This window comes from Lacerta agilis, chromosome 16, assembly GCF_009819535.1.
Source record: "Lacerta agilis isolate rLacAgi1 chromosome 16, rLacAgi1.pri, whole genome shotgun sequence".
Taxonomy (NCBI): Eukaryota; Metazoa; Chordata; class Lepidosauria; order Squamata; family Lacertidae; genus Lacerta; species Lacerta agilis.
Window position 1 is genome coordinate 32,022,961 of NC_046327.1, and position 23,660 is coordinate 32,046,620.

Below are 23,660 nucleotides of genomic sequence, written 5' to 3' on the forward strand. Positions count from 1 at the left end.
CCTCTTTGGTCTAAGTGCTCCAGAGAGCAACAGTCTACCTCCTCTTTCGAGACAGAAAGCAGGAAACACACCATTCCCTAGGAAGGGCTGTCTCCAACTGCACCGTTTTCTTCCTGGCCGGCCTTGAGTTTGGACAATACAGCATGTATCCGGAAGAGAGTGCGTGACTCCATTGAATAATTCTTGTAGTTGTTCCTGTTGGGAGAGGCAATCAGCAGGTGTTATATCCTGGAATGTGTCTGTTCTACTCATTGTATTTAACAGCATCCCAAGGTATGTGGGTTTTTTGTTTGTTTTTTAAAGCATCTCAGTAGCCAACCAATTGGTATCTGAAGAAGTGTGCATGCACACGAAAGCTCATACCAAGAACAAACTTAGTTGGTCTCTAAGGTACTATTGGAAGGAATTTTTTATTTTTTATTTTGTTTTGACTATGGCAGACCAACACGGCTACCTACCTGTAAAGGTAATTCTGTGTACTGACTGACAGTCAAATAAATTTTATTGATTGATTGTAAAGGTAATTTGGATTAGGGATCATATGGGATCAAAGATCTGGCTCGGTACAAAGCAGTTTCATGTTTTGCCTTACTGGTTCTAAGATCTTATTGCCCAGAATGCAGTTTCAATGGTTGGGTTGGGGAAAAGGATGAGTGGCTGAGCAGGCAACCTTTATTCCTTAACCTCCATGGGGTTAATAAATCTTATGGGATTCCATATATATTATAGGGTAGCAAGAGCTCACAGGGAAGAGCTCTCTTCCTTAAAGCCAAGCATTGTGGAATAAACCGGGGGCTCACTTACTTCGCCCGACGAAGCAGCTGCACAGCCTCTTCGTTACGGCCTTGTGCCACATAGAGGAGACTCAACTCCAGCAGTGCATTGGGTACCAAGTAGTGATCATACCGGATCCTCTTCTCACTGCAGACAGGGAGGCAAACGTGCGTGAAAAGCAGCTAGTTTTAGGGTGAAGGTCTACTTGGTCTTGATTTATTTGATTTGTTGAATTTATATACTGCCCTATACCCGGGGGTCTCAGGGGCGGTTCACAGAATAAAATAAAGATATAAAACCACAAAATGCATAATAAAAATAAAAATAGCCCCCTCCCCCCAAAAAAAGACAATTTTAAAAGGGCATGGGTTGTAAATCAGTCCAACCAAAGGCCTGGTTAAAAAGGAACGTTTTTGCATGGCGCCCAAATGTGTATAATGAAGACGCCATGTCAATTTCCCTGGGGAGAGCATTCCACAGACGGGGAGCCAGTGCAGAGAAGGCCCCGTTCTCGTGTTGCCACCCTCCAGACCTCTCAAGGAGGAGGCGCACGAAGGAAGGCCTCATAAGATGATTTCAGGGTCTGGGTAGGTTGATATGGAAAGAGGTATTGAAATGGAATGAACATATATGAGCTAATAAGAGGTGGAAGACAAATGGGAACCAGATTGTTGTGTTTGCAGAGGATTGTAGGTAGAATGGGAAGCAATTTACTCCTTGAGAAGCATCTAATTACTTTCAGCCATCTAAAGGGTGAGGCCTGAGGAGAGGAGGCATGAAGTCCTCTTTGTGTGCCAGGCAAAATGATCCTTACCTTGGGGGAAGCCCAGCTCATTCTAAAAAAAAAATCCCATATCCTCCTCCAAATAGACTGGAAACTCTTGGGAATCTCACCTGCCATGGACAGCACTGAAGCAAGCCTCTGCTTCAGCCGAACTGTGCAAGTGCTTGAGGACCAGGCCTTTGAGAAGTAGCACCAGACACCGGTCGTCCACCTGGTACTCACTGGCTGAAGGTAATGGGGAAGAATAGGAAGAAAAACGGCAAGAAGAGAGGTGAACCAGGCTAAGCAGTTGCTGCCCCTAACTCCACACTAGAGGAGCACTTGGCAGTTCATGTGCATTCAGATTATTCTCAACCCTACAACTAGGAAGGAGAACTCAGTGTTTCGCCACTTACATGAATTTCCCTGCCCAGTTTACTTGTGAGCTGGAACAGACACTTTGGGGGGGGGGGAGACCAAAAAAGGAATACACTAAGGCACCTGTTGCTAGCTACCTTTCAGGCAGGGGCGGAGCGAGGGGGGGTGGGCAGGCTGCCCCGGGTACCATCTGGGGGGGGGGGTTGACACTTGGGGCAGGGCCCCGCCCCACGATCCACTCCTCCCTTGGCCTGCCGCCGGCACCTGCTTTCCTGCTGGCTTGGTGGCGGAGAGGTGAGGGGTGGGAGCAGAGTGCTGGAAAAAGCCCTTTAAAAAAGGAGAAGGCTTCTCCTTGTTTTTTAAACGCTTTTTTCAGCGCTGGCTTGGCGGGGAGGTGAGGGGCAGGCCAGCGAGGAGGGGTGACACCCCTCCCTCTCTGGCCCGCCCCTCGCCTCCGCACTGCAGCTCTGCCCAGCCCGCCGTGACGTGTGCGTCGTGACGTCACGGTACATGTGTCACGGCGCCCCGCCCCCAGGGGGGTGCCTCCACGCACACCGCCCCGGGTGGTGAAGAGGCTTGCTACGCCCCTGCTTTCAGGGAAGAACGCTCCAGATATTATTTCCTGGGATCAAGGAATTTGAAGTCCAGTACAAAATATTGTGACCTTGCTTTCTCATGGTTTCAGAGAAATTCTGCCAAGTTTCTGACGAGGATTTGAGAACTAAAAGAGGTTATCCATGTTTTCCAAACTTTTAGCATGTCATTTCGTCCCTGGAATCAGCTAGACTGGTACAGTAAAGAAAAAGCGATTTATATATGTTGTATGTGCAATATAACTAGCATGAGTTTTGCCAAACTGCGGGAGGCAGTGAAAGATAGGCGTGCCTGGCGTGCTCTGGTCCATGGGGTCACAAAGAGTCGGACACGACTGAACAACAAATGTGCAATATATCAGTGTTTTTCAACCTTTTTTGGGCAAGGGCACACTTGTTTTATGAAAAAAATCACGAGGCACACCACCATTAGAAAATGTTAAAAAATTTAACTCTGTGCCTATATTGACTATATATAAAGTAATTCTCTTGAATAGGAATCAAATAAACACAATTTTTCCCACGGCACACCAGGCAACATCTCGAACAGTGGTTGAAAAACACTGCAATATATAACATTGTGCCACCAGATGGCAATGTGGAGTCCTCTTTTTCTCTGCCTGTTTTCCCTGTTTTAAATTTACAATGCTTTTAAACTGAAACGCTTCTTTGATGTGTCTAGATCCAGCCCGTCTACCTTGCCCCAGAATCCTATTACTGCTTATATTATTTACTCCTCTAAATACTGTGCCTAGATATTAGGATATGCAACTTCTATTTTTTGCATGTACATATTCCAGAACATAATTTGCTATTCTAGCAGCTCTGCATGCCCACCCGCACTTTGCCACTTTCGTGAAACCAGTGTGTTACCTGGTGCTTTCTGTAGCAGCTTCTCAGCCTGTGTCAGAGTCTCTAGAGTCCCCTTGAGCAGTTCCTGGCGCTTGCCCAGGACGGTGAATCCATTCCACATATACATCATCTCCTGGGAGGGAAAAGCACAGGTAGGGCATGGTGGTGATAGCAGGAATTTGGGACGGAGGTGGGGAGAGGGGAGAGAGGAGAGACAGAGCCTGCAGCACCTCCTTTCTCATCAAACTATTTTTTGCCAGCCCAGGGGAAGCAGACAAAAGCTTTTTGTCTCTTGAGACTCATGCACACACCTCTCGTGTGCAACTGGATGCACACAAATGGACAGATGTGGGAGGACACTATGTTCCACGGATGTGAGAGCGTAGCAAATATGTTTGCTGCATCAGAATTTATGAGAGAAACATGCACACCTCTTTCTTTTCATTTCTACATGCAGTTCCTGGACCAATTTAAAACACAGCTTGCAGATTTAACATATAGAATAAGAAGAATGCACGTTTAAGGACTGAAAATTGTTTACTGAGTATATGGGTGAAAGCTGAGTTCATTTAAAAATGCTGGTAGCATTAAGATAAATTCAACAGTGAAAATAAGATTTGATGTATGTAACATTGGATTACTGAACGGTTTAGTTCATGTTAAAATACAGGTGAAACTCAAAAAATTAGAATATCGTGGAAAAGTCCATTTATGTAAGCAATTGTTTTCATTAGCTACTGGAGTTTAATATATGAGATAGACTCATGACATGCAAAGCGAGATATGTCAAGCCTTTGTTTGTTATAATTGTGATGATTAGGGTGCACAGCTGATGAAAACCCCAAAGTTGACATTGTTAATTTGGGGTTCTCATGAGCTGTACACCATAATCATCACAATTATAACAAACAAAGGATTGACATGTCTCGCTTTGCATGTCATGAGTCTATCTCATATATTAGTTTCACCTTTTAAGTTGAATTACTGAAAGAAATGAACCTTTCCACGATATTCTAATTTTTCGAGTATCGCCTGTATGCAGGGATATATGGTATGCAAATTGAACAATGGAAAGAGAAGAAAGGAAGTCATTGATTTAAGGTTGTTTAAATGAATATTTTGAAATGTAATTTATAAATTTTAATAATATATATATATTAAAAAATTAAAAAATTAAAGTGGCAATGGGAGCATGGTCATGAAAAGGTTTTCCATTCGCTTGAAACCATGACATCTCTTGCACCCATGCCCACAAGCGTAGAGAGGTCATGTATCTCCACCCTTACCAGGGCTGGCACAGGCAGAGGGACATGCTCGCTCGCTTTGTAGCGCCTCGCTTTGCGGATGGCAAACTTCTCTGTGGGTGGAGACTTCCCTGCAATCTTCTGCTTGAAGGAGGAAACCTGCCTGCAAGGGAAAGACAGGTGGAGAACCTCACTGCAGCTTCGTTCTAACAGGGAAGCCGAAGAGAGAAACACTGTGCTCCCAAGAAGTGCTTCATCCAACTTTCAGGGACTCTGGCTATGCTCGCTCAAGGAGCCTGCCTGCTGGCAGGCAGCAAACCTCATCCACAGCTTGCAGTCATTCAGATAGGCACCAATCACACACCAGTCCTCCAGTAACACTGCTGTTATTTCTGCACGGCAAATATGCTGGCAAAACTCTTGCAGAACTGGGGCTCCTAGACCAGGATTACTCTAGTTGCTAACATCCAGGGCCGGCGTGTCCATTTAGGCAAACTAGGCAATTGCCTAGGGCGCCAAAATGGAGGGGGCACTGGCCAGGCTTGGGTGGGAAGGGCTAGCCCGTCTCATCCATTGGGGCTGGTGGTGCGGTGCGCCAGGGGACCGCCCCCCCCCAGGGGTGCCCCCGCGAGCCCGCCGGCATATCGGGCACTCCCTTCCCAACCCGCCCCCACGGGCAGGCTTTGGCAGGGGGCGGGCGGCAGGACAGGCGAGCAGCAGCTTCTCCACTACAGCAGAGAAACTGCTGCTTGCCTCTCCACCACCCCCACCTCCCGCTAAAGCAGGCTTTGGCGGGGGGGCACCAGAAGGTGGTTCGCCTAGGGCGCAAGAAGCCCTAGCGCCAGTCCTGCTAACACCTTACAGCTGCAACAAGAGAACAAAACTTAGCCCACATTGTCCCTCTCTCAATACGTGCTAGTTTCAGACACAAGGAGGGCTTTTACCTGAAGAGCTCAACCTCATCCTCACCAAAAGGCCGCGGTTCCTCTGGAGGCAGCATGCTAAGGAAGGCAGCTTTCATGTACACATACATTGCCTGTAGGGAGGCAAGGAATATATAAAGAAGGGAAGAAGTCCAAAGCACAAAAGGGAAGTCCCTTCAGCTGCAGACATAAGCCAGCATTCGCCACTCATAAACTAGGCATTTGGGAAGTTTCAAGTGCTTGGAGGGGCATGTAGCAAGAGCAACACAAAATAGATGCTATGGTTCAAGAGTGCCTGGAAAACACCTAACCCCAGATGCATGTCATCTGACTAATGATGACGGACTCTGACCTCATTCAGAAAGTAAGGGATAGGATTAAGAGCCTGGCAGGCAGAATATCAGCTTTAGTCATCAGAGGCTGAATCTGAGTGGGCCTTGCAATGCAAGCCTTGAGGGAAGAGAGGGAGGAAAAACTGTGACACACACAGAGCTTGATATAAAGGGCAAAGCCAGCCTGGCTGCATAAGGTCTCCTAGCAGCCGCTCATGCTGGTGATAGTTTTCACAAAGTGAGGCCTACAGGGTCCCTTGCCGCATTGAACAGAGTGCAACTCCATTCCCATAGCACAGCTGCAAAACATTCTGAGCTGGGCCTGTTGTATGCTAAAAGGGTAAGAAGAAGTAGTACTCCCAGGCAAGGCTTCACACAGGCATTTCAGTTCCAGGATCTGCCTCCTGAATTTACTGAAGGTTCTGCTATTTTGGCTGTAAAGGTGCCCAGAGCCCTGTGGATCAGCTAGTATCAGAAGAAGGCACCTAGCCTCAGTGCTCTCTTCTTATTTGAAGCAGGGAGAAGTCTCCCACTTTCCAGAACTGAGTTCTATCTCAAAGGAAACCCTGCAGGGCATAACAACTCCTCCGTCCCGCTGCCCATTAACCTCCTGTTCGCATTTCGCACCTTGGACCAGCGATTCTCCTTGCTCAGCAGGTCCGCATAGAAGTAGGCCATCTTCCACATTCCTTTGTAGGCAAAGCACCACATCAGCTCCCAGTAGCACATATGGTGAAACTGCTTCCAGGCCTGCTGGGCTGAGCAGCCTTCTTCAAACTTCTTGATGGCCTGGGCAGAGATGGAGAGGCCAAGCCCAGGTTAGTCCAGAAAGGAGGTGAAGGGTGGCAGCAGTAGCAGCAGCCAGCAACTCAGTACCTTTCACTAGCAAGCACGGTGGGGAGGGCTTTATGCTGGAAGTAAAATTCCCAGCCTTTCATCATGGGGGAGCTGTGATGGGGTGGTGTAAGAATGTGTGCGGCCGACTCTCACCTCATTGATGTTCCCTTTGATCTCCTCTATCCTCCCAGCAAAGAATAAGAAAATGGCGCTCTGCAAGGGGGAGAGAAAGAGGACTCAGACATGAAAGACGGGGAGCCACAAAGCATGTGAAGCTCACACTCCTCAATTCATTCATACACATGATATCTGATGACGCATGAAAAGCATGGACCCAGCCTCTGAGGGCACCTGCAACCTGTTCAGGGGTGGCAGCAGCAGGAGAACCTGCCCTAAGACACCAGAGGCCTCATTGGTCAACCCACTTATAAGGGCAGAGAAGAACCCACCAGGTGTTTCCTACAGCATCTCTGAAGAAGAAGAGTTTGGATTTGATATCCCGCTTTATCACTACCCAAAGGAGTTTCAAAGCGGCTAACATTCTCCTTTTCCTTCCTCCCCCACAACAAACACTCTGTGAGGTGAGTGGGGCTGAGAGATTTCAAAGAAGTGTGACTAGCCCAAGGTCACCCAGCAGCTGCATGTGGAGGAGTGGAGACGCGAACCCGGTTCACCAGATTACGAGGGCCTAGGACCATGGTGTTAAGACCCTGAGGCCTTCTGAGGCTGACAAGATTAGGTTTTTCCCTCAATGCAGCAGTCAAAAGGCGGGAGAGTTGTGAGAAACCGCCACCCAACTCTAAACACACCATGCCTGGTGCTTTGGATCTGCCTCGCGCAACACCAGAGTAGGGCACAAATGCCGCCCGAGGGGCTCCTGCAAAGCCTAGTAGCAGAAATGCAAGAGATTCAAACCCCCACCCCCCACCCCAGTCATAACAGAGGGTGCCGGCCTGGTCTGCACATGCAGCAGAATGATGTGGTAGAGTCTCAAAGGTTGGAAACAGCCGCTTTAGACTGCAGGGGCCATTTTAGAATGCATCCCATTTATCTGAATGCATTTCAAGAAGAAAGCCAGCACATTGCGGGCAAATGTTGTAATCCCATTTCCCTCCCTGGCGTGCTAGGTTTCTGCCTACAAGGAGACGTATACCCAAGGGAGAATTTAGGGGAGGAAAACAAAAACAAAAGATCCCCCACCTGCGGTCCGAAATGGCACAGTCCATTCTACCAATCCATTCCGCTGCTTATGCAGAGTCAGCCTGAGTCTTGAAAAAGACACGGGGCACGGAGACAGGGATGGGGAGAGAGAAAAAGAGCGCAATCTTAATATGGCAAAAACCCTGAACCAGAAGGCATGCTGTCTGCTGCAGAAGTGCTCCAATTTGCGGGGGGGGGGGGGGAGAGAAGGAGGGGAGTCTTTAATGAAATCCACCAGCTCCACCAGTGCACTTAACTTTAGCCAATCCATGGGTCGCCTTCTAGCCTTCTGGAAATAGTAGCTAAGGGGGCTGATGCAAAAGGGAATTGTGCCCCAGCCCCAGCCCCACTGTAATTTGAGCACCACACCATTGCCTCAAAGTGGGGCAGGCAAAGCCTAACTGGTCCCTCTTAGGAACATTAGGCAAGGGATGTTTCTTTATAGCTCTCCAGTGAGGAGCATGTGACTGCACAGGTATCAGGTGAGTGCCTGTAAACCCTGCAGCACTTTGCAAATCATCCGCACAGTGCCTTACCTTAGGGTAGCGGGCGAGGTACGGACTCAGGAGGGCCTCAGCCTCTGTAAAATTGTCTTCACCAATCCCTGGTGGGAGCACGGAAAGGGGGGAGGGTAAGCATCTTCCCAAAGGGCACCCTCTCCCCCTGATGTCCCGAAGCAGAGCAAGGTCACAGTACTTTGCACCACCACAATATTTTGCACCACCAAAAGATTTGCTCCAGCTTCTCTTGCAGTGTCCCAGGGGAGACACCTCTCTCCCACTGGGTAATTTCAAGCTGTTGAAATTACCCAATTCTAGCAAGCTCATGGCTGAAAGGTAACTTGAGCGGAGGACTTCGCAGCTCATACTTAACCACAACGCATCTCCAGCCCAGTTCAGTCAATATCAAGGAGGATTTGAATTCTGCACCCTCCCTCCCTCCTCTCACCCGCCTCAGGGCCCTCCCCACAAACCAACTTCTGTAATAAGAATTCGCATAGACCCCAATGAAGTGGCATAAACCAGCCGTGGCAGGAGATGTTCCTTCTGAGCAGATACTGAGCTGAAGGACTGACCCAAAACAGGTCATGGAATAAAAGCCCCCAAGTGGGGAAAAGGGGCCCCAGACCCCACCCTTACTGTTGCCAACCCAATTATAGGCCACCATTTTCTATTCTGCTTCCCAAAGGTGGACTTTACCTAAGACGAAGGTAAGGAAAGTGTAGTAGCAGAGGAGCAACATGGTACAAAGCAAAGCCCGCAGGTTGGCTGTGGTGGCCCCCTGATGCAGCTGCTGCAGGCCGTAATCCTGGTGGGGAAGAAGAAATAAAAATAAGGTGGGGGTGGAGAGAGAGTCGGAGGGAACAGCTCTTTGTAGGTAAACACAACAAAGATCAAAGATTACTGAGAAAATTAAGGATGGAAAGATAGAAGATGGTAAAAAGGAGGTTAATTCTGATGAATATTAAAGTTTAATAATGAATTTGGAAGACTGCTAAAGATGTGTTATAATGAAATTCAGCAAAGAGGGATTTAAGGAAGTCATGTCACCAAGTGAGGAAAGATATGATTATGAAAAGTTTATATGTGTTTTATTGGAGTTGGTTGTGTACTTTAAATTTTGTTAATGTAAGTATGTTATAACTGTTTTGATTTGTTGAAAATGAATAAAAATGTTTTTTAAAAGAGAGAGAGAGAGTCGGAGGGAGCAGCTCTTTGTAGGTAAACGCAACAAAGATCAGCCATGTGAGGTTTCCATTCAGCACAGGTCTCTGGATAAGCAGACCTGGCTTCACCAGAATAATTCCCCAGGAAATACACCGCTAATCAAAGAACAAGCTGGTGCCTGGCTGGAGGGGACTGCCAGATGGGTGCTAGAGCATGCAGAAGGTCCCTAGGCTCCGTCGACAGCATTTCCAGGCAAACTGAGCTCAGAAATCAGGGCTGGGAAAGAGCTTTCTCTGCCCCAGGTCGCAGACAGATGCTCCCCATCAAAGCATATATACAGAGCTAGATGGGTAAATGACAGCATTTATATCTAGAAATAATTGTGTCCATTAGCAGACCACATTCTGCCTCTTCAAACACACACACAGGCAGGCAGTCGTACCTTGTCCCCTGAAAACCCTGCAAATTCCAGAAGTCTCAGGATCCGGGGTGGGAAAAGGGAGAGCGTCTGTGGAAGGAAGACAATGTCGACATGAATGACAACGGACGCACTTGTGGGGAGAAATCCTCCTCCTAGACTTAGCACTTCTTCAGCAATGGAAAGCTCCACTTTTCGAGTGTGATCCATTTGCAAATGGACAGATCAGAAGCAGACAGCGTGGTCCCTTCCTGATGTTGTTAGGACTCCAACTTCCACTAGCCCCTGCCAGCTTGGGCACCATGTTGGCTACTCCCTTCGGAGGGGCAGAGGAGAGAGACAAAAATGCCTGCCCGGTAACTCCAACGGGCTTCTGCTTGTAATTCAGTTTCTGTCCTTATACCCGCTGGGGAAGTGCGTGCAGACTCACCAAGTTGAAGGCACCAATGCCCAGCGCGACTCCCCCCTCCAGATGGGCGCGAGAAGGAGAACTCGATGGCAACTGATTGGGCTGGATGAAGCTGTTGAGCTCCCTGAAAATGTAAGAAGGTTTAGAAAACCCCACCGTACCTTCGCCTACCAGGAGCGAAGCATGGAACCCAGGCACCCAAACTCACAGTTCTTCTAACCACCAGACCACTCCCACCCTGACCTTGAGCCGCAGAGTTTGAAGATACTTCAGTGTTGTGACAGGGGATACGAGTGAATAGGAAATGCAATTCCTTCCCAACCCCCTTCCCCATGCCATTGCTTTAAGGCAAAGAAGGACCACGTTCTGGATTCAAACATCCAACACACATTTCAGGAACGGTCAGTCTAGAAAATGCTTGTCAAGCAAGGCAGTCATGTCCTAGATGGCTGTCTCAGTTTTCCAGAGATGTCCATGCCTCTTGTGGCAATTTCCGTGCATTGCTAATCTGGCAAGTAAGTGGGCAAGTGGACATTTCTTTCCTCTCCTCTCAGTTACAGACAGTTTCTCATATGTAAGTATCCAAAAACTGGGAGTGGTTTCCTGACACTATGTGGGATCCATGCTGGAGCAGTAGCTACATCTCAGACTTTTCTCACACACATTCCTCTGCTGATGTACAACACAAAGATACATCACATGTTCTTGGGACATTCCAGGCTCCAATGGAGGGAGGGAGAGACTGAATATTTGCATGTTTATACCTTTTAACCATTCCCTAGAAATAAATTCACACAACAGCCAATCAGCCAATTGGGGAAAATTCCTGCCGTGCCCCTGCCTCAACAACAGGCGACACATGACGGCATAGCAAGGTTAAGCGCAAGCCCTAAAATTAGGGAGAGGTGGGCGGGTGTTCCAATGCAGAAGCCCCAAGAGGAAGCTCAGGCACCCCTGCATGGGTTTAAATAGGTCCCTTGATAATCTTTCCTTGCATCCCATTGGCCAGATTGCTCCCAGCATCGAGGGACCTACCAATAGAGGGTTGTGGCTATCCAAACGATCCCCACCCACAACACAGGGTCTGGTTGCCAGGTCGCACCGCAACACGTGCCCTCTGTGAGGGAGGACCCAATTTCTTACACACACACACACACACACACACACACACACACACACACACACACCTAGCAAACCAGCAGAAAGATTATGGTACAGGGATTCTGTATCAGCTGAATTTCTCTGCATGCGCAGATTGTCCCAGAAACTTCTCCCTTCCTGAACCTGGCATGGAATCCAGCTGTCCAGCCCCCTCTTCTTCATCTCATACCCTTCACTGGTGCTGCTTCTCATTCCTAACTTTGTGCTACCTGTGATTCAATACTGCTCTGTTGTTCCAGCCCTGCCAGCTGTCACCACAACTCACCTGTAGATGAGGTAGCTGCTACGCACCTTGATTCCTCCTTTTATGAAATTCACCATGTTTTCATCCTGAAAGAAGAGAAGGAATTTTGAAAAAGTCTCCAGTTTAGGGAGATAACTCAGCTCCTTAAGTCTGATGTGTCTGTGTGGTGCCACTGGGACAGCTGAATGCAAGCATTAATTGCAGGTCACCGCTGTAAAGGAAGACACAAGCAGGGGGTGCCTCAGCACATTGGTCCAAAGCTTGGCATGGATTGGGAATGGGGAACCTGTGGTCCTCTGGATGTTGTTGGATGACAGCTCTGATCACCCCTGACCATTGGCCAGGCATGCTGACTGGGGCTTCTGGGAGTCCAACAGAATCAGGAAGGAAGGCTGCAGGATCCCCATCCCGGGCATGGATAGTGGAAGCTAATCGCAGAACGGGAAGGGGAATTGCTCCATGTTGGCCTGCTCTTTCCTGGCTTCCCATAAGGCAGCATACAGAATCCTTGCATGCAGTCTGTGGCATGTGTTACAAATTAATCTGTGGATTGGGACACTAATTATATATTGCCATTGCAAGAGAACTAGAAATAGAAATACTTTATTGTCACTGTACCACATGTTTACAGTGAGATTAGAAGCTGGACCAAAGACATTTGCCTCCTGAAATCCAACCCATCAGAGAAAGGAGGAAGAGAAGTGGCTGCTTACCTGCATAACAGAGTTAACATAGAATTGTGAGTGGCTGCAATGCTAAATCTCTGCTGCAGGAAGGAAAATGCCTCTGACTCCACCTGCTGCCAAGACCTCTCTCACTGGGACACCTCCTGTCAAGGGGTCCTGCCCCACCCCTTGAAAACTGCTGCCCTGATGGCCTGTGCCCCGCAGTGGAGAGAAGCTCCCCTTACCTGCAGGAAGGTGAGGGCAGCCCGGTGCAGCAAGCATTCTGCGTAGCACACTTCTGCATGCAGCTCCTCTGCAATGGGGGAAGGAACAGGTTCAGGGAAGACACCTGTCATTCCTAACCAGGGTTACCATGTCCTCCTCTGTTCAACCCTTGAACATTCACATCCACCCACTGGAAACAGCAGCGCCAAAGGAAAAAATACCCTGGATCTCTGTCTTGCGCACGACTGGAAGCTGGACTATTTACTTATTTGCAACACATCAGCCAATAGGGCCAACATGGCACCGAGGTAAGACGCGCTTACCGGTGCTCTTCGGACTTCTTTTAATCTTTTATATTTTATCTTTACTGACTCAGTTTTTTGAAGCACATCAGCCAGTAACGAAGATTCCCTCCCCCAAAAGTTAGGGGGAACCTCCAGACATTGCACACCTTATATTTATTCCTTTCCACAAGCTAACCTGTGCCTACATCAAGACGAGTCAGAGAAGGTAATGTAAGGATTTTTGTACTGGATCCAAGATCCATATAGCCCAACCTGCCTCCAGATGTCTCTGGCAAGCGTACAAATATTAGCTTTCCCCACCCCTCACAGACCGAGGAAAAAATGCAGTGGTCTTGACCCCCACAACTAGGCCACTAATTCTTCTCACCCTCAGTACAGGCATCTCCGCCTAGCCGACTGGAGAAGGATCCGGTCACCGTGCTTTTCCTCCGAAACCTACCAGAGGAACCCCAAAAGGGATGCATAGTTAGGTTCTGCTTCCTCCATCCTAACCCCCAGAGAATGCAAGCTGGGCATCCTCTTTGGGCTGTCACAACCAACACCTCTCCCTTCCCCTCCCCCTGAGCCCAGGGGCGGGAAGTCAAGAGGCACCCCTGGGGGCGGGGGCATCGTGGTGCGTGCGTGCGTCATGACGTCATGACGCACGCACACGCGGCGACGCCCCGCCCCCGGGGGATGCTGGGCAGGGGCTTTGGGAGCCTCTGCGGGCTGCAAAGAGTCCCGAAGCCGCTGCTGTAGCACAAAGGGGTGCCAGGCTGCGGCTTTGGGGCTCTCTGCAGCCCGCAGAGACTCCTGAAGCCCCCGCCCGGGCCCCCTCGGGGGAGCCCAAACGGGGCAGGGAGAGGGGCGGGTCAGCGAAGAGGGGTGTCACCCTCTTCGCTGGCCTGCCCCTCTCCTTGCCCCAGCTCCGCAAGCCAGCCAGCGGCGCAAAAAGCCGCTGGAGGGCGGGGGCTATTTTCGGCGCTGCTGGGGCAGAGCCGCAGGGGTGGCCAGCGAGGGGGGTGACACCCCGATTCGCTGGCGGCCCCTGCAGCTCCACCCCGGCAGTGCCGAAAATAGCCTAAAAAGAATTTTTTAAAAAAGTTTTTTAAAAAGCCCAGTGGGCGGGGCCGCCCCTGATGTGTCACCCCCAGCAGGGGCGCTGCCCGGGGCCCCCCGCCCCCCTGTGATGCCCCTGCCTAAGCCTATGCCCACCCAACGACTCCCATCTATCCCCTAAGACCCATTTTCAAATTGAGGAAGAGAATGTTGCTTAAAGAAACAACTTAGCAGGGCACGAGATTTCCTTCTCCCCTGTGAGCAGCTGGCCTGGTAGTACTGAATCCTGACTTGGCTCAGGAGGAGAAAACGAAATGCGGTGGTACTTTGGTTCCTGAATGGCTTAGTTGTCAAACAAATCGGCTCCCGAACGCTGCAAACCCTTTGCGAACGTTTTTTCGGAAGCTGAAAGTTCAACACGGTTTCTGCTTGAGTGCAGACAGGGCCGTAGCTGGAGAGTGATGAATTGGGCCCCCACCAGGGGTGCAGCCAATGTGGGGGTGCAAAATCAGCTAAAAATATGCCCATAAATATAAATATCGATCATTGCCTCATAACAAATGGTTTTTAATAGAGGGTGAATTGAGTGCTCTGAGTGCAGGAAGCTGCTGCAGCTAACTGAAAGCTGCGCCTTGGTTTTCAAACAGTTTCAGCAGTCAAACAGACTCCCAAAATGGATTAAGTTGGAGAACCAATGTACCACTGTACCCACTCACAAGTGATGCAGCCAGGTGAGGTTTTGGGCGAGGGCACCCCCCATTTAGAAGCTACTTCCATTGCCCTAACATGACCAGACACCCCTTCAGAGGTGCCCCGTGCAAAGTCTACAGAAACAGGCCTTATTCCCCACCCCAAAGAGGCCCCCCCACCAGGCAGTCCCCCACCTCTGGCAGATTTCCTGTGCCTCTTTCATAGTGTGTCCAGCATGAACAATGTCATCGTGCTCAAAGGTCATCATGGCTTGCATCTCCAGAATGGTGGCATAGATTAAGGCATGATACATGCTCTCTTTGGCCCTGTCGAAAGGGATCAAACAGAGGAAGCAGGTGTAGTTGCAGGCAATATAGGTTTTTTAATTGGTGAAGGGCAACAGCTAGGGAGGGTTGTATTGGTTCCTCCATGTTTCTCATGTTTGCCCCCACAAAAGGATGTGGGACGGGGGGGGGGGGAGAGACATTTGAATTACACCCATATGCACCTGAAAATCAATGCCCAGCACTACAACAAAGGAAGAAAGAGATGGTCACATTCATGATCAGAATTCATTACGTTATAAAAAGGAGAAGGGTCAGCACTTGAAGATTTTGGAATGTCCTCAGCCCAACTGGGGTTGAATCCAAATAGCCCAGTTACCTGCTGAGTTGAACGCATGAACCAGGATTCAAACCAGCCTAATTTCTTTGAAGCCGCTGCCAGAAATCCACATACAAATCAAGCTTTGTGAGAAGAATAGCATGCATAGGGCAGGCAGGAGGCCTTTCTAAGACAGGGAGAGGCTTGAACAACAATATTCAATGGCATTCTTCTGCTTTAAGGAAAAGCAGAGCTCTCCTTTCCATCTATTTTTCTTCCTCTGCTTTTGCTGGCAAAGACAGGAGCAACCTCCCACACACACGGAGGGCTTTGGGTTTTGTTCGCATTTCTTCCCCAACGTGCGCAAAAGGCGAAAACGCCATCTTCTATCTTGCACAGGGTGCTTACCGTTTAAGGTATTTGCATACTGCTTTCCTTAAACAAAAAGCAGCTTGCACACACAAAACATTTAAAGCACAGCAATGAACTCCGCAGATTCGACAGACCTCATTAAATACATATTTCTGTAGCCAACCAATGAAAGTCACATCATGCCATGGCCGATGCATTCGTCTCAATTTCCAAAGGTCATGTGAAATTAATATATGGGCTTTGCAAACCCTCCAGAATGCTAAATGGTGGAATGTGCTCTAGTACTCCAAGCATCACCACAAAAGTTGGAGTAAGCTGCTTCTCCCATTTGGAATTATAATTTTTTGTTTTACATTTGCAGGTAATTTCGAGTTCACTCTCCTCTCCTATACCACATCACTAAAACTAGAACTACAGGTGAAACTAAAAAAATTAGAATATCGTGGAAAGGTTCGTTTCTTTCAGTAATTCAACTTAAAAGGTGAAACTAATATATGAGATAGACTCATGACATGCAAAGAGAGATATGTCAAGCCTTTATTTGTTATAATTGTGATGATTATGGCATACAGCTGGTGAGAACCCCAAATTAACAATTTCAACTTTGGGGTTTTCATCAGCTGTACGCCATAATCATCACAATTATAACAAACAAAGGCTTGACATATCTCACTTTGCATGTCATGAGTCTATCTCATATATTAAACTCCAGTAGCTAATGAAAACAATTGCTTACATAAATGGACTTTTCCACAATATTCTAATTTTTCGAGTTTCACCTGTAGACTAGGGCTGGGCGATATCTGGTTTTCAGCGTCATGATATATCACCAGCTAAACATCGCAATATACCAATATATCATGGTGTCTGAAATAAGGATGGAGCTACATGGAGGTAATGGCTAGATTCACAGTTTTTCCTCCATTGTGATTTTTGCCGACGCCTGCTCTTATGATTCGCTGCTCCCTGCATGAGGTAGTGCAGTGCTGCTTCTGGTATTATTAATTAATTAATTAATTAATTAATTAAATTTATATACCGCCCTATACCCGGGGGGAGTGTCAGGGCGGCTTCTAGTCCCCCTTCCACTGTGTTTTTTTAAAAAAAATATTGCTACTATTATGGATTAGTTCACATCCTTCTTAGCGCAACTGCCCCCCCCGCCCCCCCATTCCAGCCAGAAGTGACTACGAAACAATAACAAAATCCACAAATCAAATTCTCCTCCAAGGCCACTTGGTCTCACTACCCATAGACTCCCTTCCTTCCACCATACCGATTTGTTTCGGTTGCACACCAAGGGCCAGACAGGTGCTCCAGGTAAGGAGTGCTGGAGAAAGGTTCACCTGCTTATTGGGGAGGAGAGGAAAGCCCTGGGCCTGGTGTGTCCCTCACCCCTCTCCACGAAGGTGCCTGAATCAGGCCCTTTCCCTACTCACCTGGGTTGCAGCATCTCCAAGCTCTCACTGAACTGGTTTTTCAGGAAGCAGTTCAGTGCCTCTGTGCACTCGGCCAGGGCAGCCTCCAGGAAGCTGCTGCGGAGAAGGAAGGCGCAGAGAGAGAGAGAGCTCAGTTAGCCTCCCCTAAAATGGCCCATGAGACCTTTGACAAGATAGTCACAATCCACACATTCAGAGCAGATTTGAATCATATGGCTTCCCTACCCCCAGCCCTTGCTGGAAGCCTGGGAACTGTAGTTTGGAAAGCGTGCCAGGAATTGTAGTCCTGTGAAGGGTGAACTACAGTTCCTAGAATTCTTGGGGGGAAGCCATGTGATTTACGGTAAGTGTTGGCACGACATACTACTACAGAGAAACATAGTCTAAGTGGGCAGCCCTAAAAAGAGACAATTAATCATAATAATGTTAATAATAATGTTAATAATAATAATAAATTTTATTTATACCCCGCCCTTCCCCGCCAAACCGGGCTCAGGGCGGCTAACACCAATAAAATCACAACAAAAACATAAAACAATTCATTAAAATACAATTTAAAATACAATTTAAAATTTAATTTGGACTGCAGCCTCATTTTTAAGTAGCCCACCAATCACACCAAAAGAATGAAACATCAGGGTTAAACTGAAACCAACCCAAAGGCCAGGTGGAACAGCTCCGTCTTGCAGGCCCTGCGGAAAGATGCCAAATCCCGCAGGGCCCTGGTCTCTTGTGATAGACCGTTCCACCAAGTCAGGGCCAGTACTGAGAAGGCCCTGGCCCTAGTAAGCCAACCTAGTATCCTTATGGCTCGGGACCTCCAAAAAGTTATTATTTGAGGACCTTAAGGTCCTACCCGGGACATACCAGGAGATTATTTGTATGCCGCCCATCTGAATGGGTCGCCCCAGCCACAATGTATGTCCAAGAGGTCCACAGTTCAAAACTACACTTCACACCAGCAGCTTCAGACAGGCATAACAGTATGTCATACATACCCATCAGCCATCCCATTTTAACTGGGAAATCCCAGAATGACAGAAGCCATCCTGGTGTCTGATTGGATTCTGAAATGTCCCATCTTTTAGTCTTGCACAAGAGCACAAGACTCAAAGACACTTGTTTTTGGGTTCCGCACAAGTCAGCTGGCTCACTTTGAAAATGAGAGAAAAATGTGTAGCACCCCCTCTTAGTGGGAGGCTGGAGCTGTGCTCTATATGCCCTCTGTCACCTGCATCCCTCCTGAGCACAGCCACCTCTTCCTCTCCAAGGAGGCGGTCCAGCTTCGCTCTCCTTCTGGCCACAGGAAGGACCCCAACAATGGTGCCAGCTGCAGCCTCTGTACTCCAGCTGCCTCTGCTGCTCTTGGTGGCCCTCCCAGGGTCCTTGGCGAGGCCCACCCACTGCTGCCCGCCCTGCATGATGCTGCGTTCACCCTCTTGCTGCTGGCTGGGTGGAGGGAGTGCACACCAGGCAACAGCTCCATGGAGCTCTAGTACCAGGTACGGGGGGCAGGTTGGATGGGGCGGTCCAGAACCCAGCCCCCAATCAGGCGCATTGGGAATGAGGCGGGTCACATTCCTGATCACAATTCTCTCTCGTGTAGAACCCTGACAGAGACACATGCCCGACTGGCATGTTCTCTGCCTCCTGGTTTATCGTTCTGGAGCTTCAAAAGCTTTCTTCTGCCTGAACATCACAGCGACTGATACCAAGAAGCATCAGCACACTTAGGGATCCGCAGAGTCTTCTCAGCATGCGTAAACAGATCTCAGCAACTCAGCATTTTGGCTAATCTACTTACATATAAACACACACGGAGCAATGCAACATGGCTCCCTCTCTCTCTAGCATCAGACAGCAAAGAGAAAGAGCAAAGGACAATAATCCCACTTCACGGAACACAGTAATACAAACATCCTGTCTCCGTCACTTCCCACTCTGTAGAATGAAAACATACACCGGCATGTGATAGATAACAATCCCATGACTGCAGACACGGGGAATGAATTTCCAACAGGCAACTGGCCCTTTTCTTTGTGCTTAGTGCCTGGTGATGGTGGAGGAGAGCAGCAGGTAAACTGCTCCCGAAGGTGGGGTTTCCACTAAATGGGTTTTACTTCTGACAAGACATGCCTAGGAGAGCATTACCAGAGTGACTAATTTTCAGTGTATAGAGCCCTACTGGTGAGGGATTTAAAAAAAAAATGTTTTTAAAGAGAGACGCAAATACCATTTCCTCATCTGACTAATCCTCAAATTAACCCTGTGAGGTATTAGGACAGGGTTCGTTGAACTGAGAGGGAAAACAGTGATGGCCTAAGAAAGTCAGAATTTGTCTCGTGCTATCAGGGGAACGCTTCCTGCTTCCTTCCCTCCCGTCGAGGCTAGAAGGGAAGGGCCTGGTGTTTCTGTTTGTGAAAGCAACAACCTCCCACCCAGCTGACGTACTTTACTCAGCCCTTCCAGCAACCACAGAGTTACCAAGTTTGAACACTAAGCAAACACAGGCTTGGCAAGGCCTTTGCCAGCACATCCACCCCACCTTGTTCAAACAGGGCCGAGGACCTGGGTCCTCAGAGGCCAGGCATGCCCTGCCAACGCTCCAGATGGTCTTCTGAGGGAGATGGGGCAAGTCCCAGAAATAATGGGTTGGCCACAGGGCTATGTCCCCGGTGGTCCCTGCTTCAATCCCTGGCTTATCATAGCAAGCTGCACTGGGCCACCAAACCAAGTTTTATCTACATGGGCTGATAGCAGCTCTCTCAGATTTCAAGCAGGAGTCTTTTCCTGGAACGTTCCAGGGATTAAATGTAGGATGTTTTGCTTTCACCACTGAGCCTTTCATCTTCAAGTTAAAGGTAAAAGGTAAAGGGACCCCTGACCATTAGGTCCAGTCGTGTCCGACTCTAGGGTTGCGGCGCTCATTTTGCATTACTGGCCGAGGGAGCCGGCATACAGCTTCCGGGTCATGTGGCCAGCATGACAAAGCCGCTTCTGGCGTACCAGAGCAGTGCACGGAAACACTATTTACCTTCCCGCCGGAGCGGTACCTATTTATCTACTTGCACTTTGACGTGCTTTCGAACTGCTAGGTGGGCAGGAGCTGGGACCGAGCCACGGGAGCACACCCCATCGCAGGGATTCGAACCTCCGACCTTCTGATCAGCAAGCCCTAGGCTCAGTGGCTTAACCCACAGCACCACCTGGGTCCCATCTTCAAGTTAGAGACGTCCAATTAAAGCAGGACTGGGGAACCGGTGCCCCTCCAGATGTTGCTGGACTACAACTCCCATCATGCTTGACTATTGGGCCACACTGGCTGGAGCTGCTGGAAGCTGGAGTCTAACAACATCTGGAGGGTCACAGGTTCCTCACCCTTGAACTAAAGGGTCTCTCCTACCAGATGCACAACCTGACAGCTGCACCCCATGCAGCATTCCAAGGTCTCCTGATCGTAAGTAACAGAATCTGAGAGAGAGAGATTTGCCTGACATCGCAGAGAACTTCTGTCCATCACAAAGCTATTCATGAGGAGCCATTGCTCTGAATTGCAGAGTAGCAGCCAATATATAGCAAGCAGCATTCGAAATTCGCCAGGCGCATTTTGCACCTGGCTATCGACCATTTGCGACCAAGTGAAGATGCCTGGGCTCCAGGATGTTGCCTGACATCTCCACCATCTTTAGAGACGTGCCTGGGAATCTCTATTTTATCTGCGCAGTCAGAATGAATTCCAGGAACCAGAACATTGTATTGAATAATACAGCTTTGCAGCCGCCTGGCCCCAAATGGCAACTAGTCATTCCGTTTTGGCGACTGCAACTGTGGGTTTAAGGAGCCGCTGGACCCCTAGCTTATATATCTGAGTTTCTAACACTGATAGCAAGTAAGGAAAATCCTGGCTGAAGTATAGTTGTCACAGTGGCCTGTAACCATTAATGGCCACCTCACACGCTTAACCTGAAGCCATCTCAGCCCAGGCACTAACTCTGCAATGTGGATGTCGCAGCACGGCTTACCTTTCATGCCAATCTAGTTTGCACAAGATTACCCCTGCAAACCCAACTGAAATAAGAGGGGTTATAAATGGCCCACCATAATAATTGCCTTCCTGGATCACACCATTTGGTCCTGCATTTGGGCTCCAGATGTTTGTGTGCCCTCAAACAAGCAAGCAAGGCACAGAGGCCTATATCCCTTGGGCAGTTCCTGTCCTGAGCATCTACTGTTTACAGGTGCTACCATATTTTACTTATGAACCTACAGGTGGAAATTTACACCTCAGAAACCAAATTATAAATTATAAAATGCAAAGTTCAGATTTCAGACTTGGACACCTTCATTTTAAGTTCTCATATATATACCTATATATACACACACACACACGTGTGTGTGTGTGTGTGTGTGTGTGTGTGTATAGATAGATAGATAGATAGATAGATAGATAGATAGATAGATAGATAGATAGATAGAATTCTACTTTGGATGCAGATGTGAGGGAACACCACAGAGAGGTTTTTGAAAAGTCAAATATCCCATCGCTCTGAGTTTCGACCCTCAGTATTCCCAGGAAACACTGTAGGCAGCTGGAGGCTCTTTCTTCCTAAGGAACGAAACCGCATGCCAGATCATCCATAACTAAATCAGGTCCCGGTTGCAGAGATGGTCAGCCCTCTCGACATATCAGACCCATCATCCCTGACCACTGGGCTCCACTGGCTGTAGCCAACACCAGTTGAGAGTTCAAGATGCTGCCCCCCCACCCCGATTTGAGAACTTCCCGATTCAAAATCCACGCCACAAAATCCTGCTTTTCACACATTCAAAGGTGTGCTTTGTCGTGGGTCAATGTGCGTAGCCTTTCTGCTCACTTAGGGTCACTCACAAGCACTCGCCTTCCCCCTAACCCTACACTTGCCGCCCTGGGAAACATAAGGGAGACAAAGGGCGGAGGGGCAGGGGGGGTTGAGGGCAAAATAACTGGTGGCACCGAAGAGGAGATGACTGAGAAGCCCCAGCACGATGTCGAGGGAGGGGGCTGGACCAGACGGGCCTTTGTCAGGAGGCCTTGGGGAGAACCTCATCCAGGGGCATCAGGACTCCAGGGACATCATGCATCTCCCATCTCTTCCCTCGCCCCCCCTCGTCCCGCAAAAAAACCTTCCATTTGTTAAGCGTTGTCTTATGCCCACCCCACCCCCGCTGAAACCCAGGGACCCTGGTTTGGTCTCCCTCTTCCACTCCTTGTTGAAAGCACATCCCATTTTTTAGCCCAAAGCGGGGTGGGGGGGGTCATCTCTTCGCAGGATCACTTCCCCCCCTCCGCCTTGGAGAGACTCTGCATTGCAGTGCCCCGGAGTCAGAGCCCTAAAAGTCTCCTGCGCCTAGGAAGCGGTTTTTGGGGGGGGGGGAGGAAGGAGAGATGGAGCCGCTTTCCGCCCGGCAGCGAGGAGGGCTGCCGGTTTCCCTGCCTCGCTCACCTCCTTACCTGCTGCTGCCGCCGCCGCCGCCGCCGCCTTCCAGAGCCATGCCGGGAGAGCTGCCAGGCCGGGAGCAGGAGTCGCACTCGCAGCCCCTTCAGGAATGCCAGGCGACACGCAGGCGAAGCGGCCGGGCTCGGCCGGGCTCCGCCCTGCAGGTGGCTCCCTCCCATCCCTTACCTGGGCTTGCGGAGCGCAGGTGACAACTCCGCCCTCCCCTTCCTGCCACCCGGACCGTGCCGGATTCTCGCCTCCCCCAGCCCGGCATCGCCTCGTCCATGTAGAGAGAAGAGGTCTGGACCAAAAGCAGGCAGGCAAGTCACAGCCATGCATATAATGTGTACAACTCCCCCAAACCAAACAGCTTTTCGAGTCTCTTTTCTTGCTTTCCCAGGAAGGGGTCCTGCAAATATTCGAAAGGAGCGCCCGGGCCAGCTGTTCCTTCTCCCATTGTTTTAAGACACAGATGGAGAGAGGGGAAGGGAAGAAGGGTCTACTGAAAAGGTGCTCAGGGTTAGGCATCCAATAACCTGTGCAAAACTTAGGAAACAACTCACCAACTTTTGTTATGGAACATCACGAGCACCCCTTGCCAGACTGTTGCTTAGGGTCTGCACAACATTTTAAGCATGTTCCAAGCACCCCGGGCATATGCATTTATCCTGGTGGTATAGCCTTTACAACAGTTCTGGAAGATAAGGTCTTTATTATCCCCCTTTCGCAGATGGCAAGACTGAGGGTGAGAAAATAGTATCCACCCACCTATCCGGCTTCTCCTTAAATCGCTTTCCGATCCCAGACTGGGTTACAAAAAGAAAAAGAAAAAGCATATACACACGAGTAAAATCACAGCGGTCAGCCTATGATTTGGAATACGTTCCACTGCCAGCAATACTGCAGTCACAGTATTCAGCTCATAACAGATCTGTTCCCAGTAAAAGCCTGAGATCGACTGTTGTTGTATTGGGTTCAGAAAACGGCCAATGATAGTGCCAACTGAATCTCAGAAGCAGAGGCCTCATCACTTCCCCAACTCTGGCACCCT

The 23,660-nt window shown here is 49.1% G+C and overlaps 1 protein-coding gene and 1 long non-coding RNA gene across 3 annotated transcripts; one reads left to right on the plus strand and one right to left on the minus strand.

Moving 5' to 3' along the window:
* Window positions 1–42: 42 nt before the first annotated feature.
* On the minus strand, window positions 43–22,800 carry LOC117060625 (tetratricopeptide repeat protein 39A-like). 2 transcript variants are annotated; one of them, XM_033173013.1, is made up of 18 exons: window positions 22,624–22,798; window positions 17,133–17,228; window positions 14,913–15,044; window positions 13,358–13,425; window positions 12,706–12,773; window positions 11,817–11,881; window positions 10,412–10,514; window positions 10,006–10,071; window positions 9,096–9,204; window positions 8,433–8,500; window positions 6,850–6,909; window positions 6,487–6,648; window positions 5,549–5,640; window positions 4,647–4,767; window positions 3,382–3,493; window positions 1,669–1,783; window positions 805–921; window positions 43–195 (listed from the first exon to the last, which is right to left on the minus strand). In XM_033173013.1, exons 1-18 carry the CDS (start codon window positions 22,662–22,664, stop codon window positions 78–80), a joined length of 1,713 nt encoding a protein of 570 aa, XP_033028904.1. In that variant the 5' UTR covers window positions 22,665–22,798; the 3' UTR covers window positions 43–77. The 2 variants fall into 2 exon arrangements, 1 of the variants encoding a protein (XP_033028904.1); XR_004428013.1 differs by having other exon boundaries at window positions 59–195; window positions 1,669–1,779; window positions 22,624–22,800.
* Window positions 189–2,000, plus strand: LOC117060627. The gene is made up of 2 exons (XR_004428014.1): window positions 189–273; window positions 1,645–2,000. It is a non-coding gene; the product is annotated as an uncharacterized LOC117060627 (long non-coding RNA).
* Window positions 22,801–23,660: the final 860 nt, after the last annotated feature.

Excerpts from the sequence above, each read along its gene's own strand:
- LOC117060625 (XM_033173013.1), bottom strand. The coding sequence starts at position 22,664 with ATGGCTCTGGAAGGCGGCGGCGGCGGCGGCGGCAGCAGCAG. Across the intron at positions 12,774-13,357 it reads CGGAGATGCCTGTACTGAGG|AGGAGCTGCATGCAGAAGTG; the intron begins GTGAGAAGAATT and ends CCCCCATTGCAG. Across the intron at positions 10,072-10,411 it reads GCATTGGTGCCTTCAACTTG|ACGCTCTCCCTTTTCCCACC; the intron begins GTGAGTCTGCAC and ends TTCCTTCCACAG.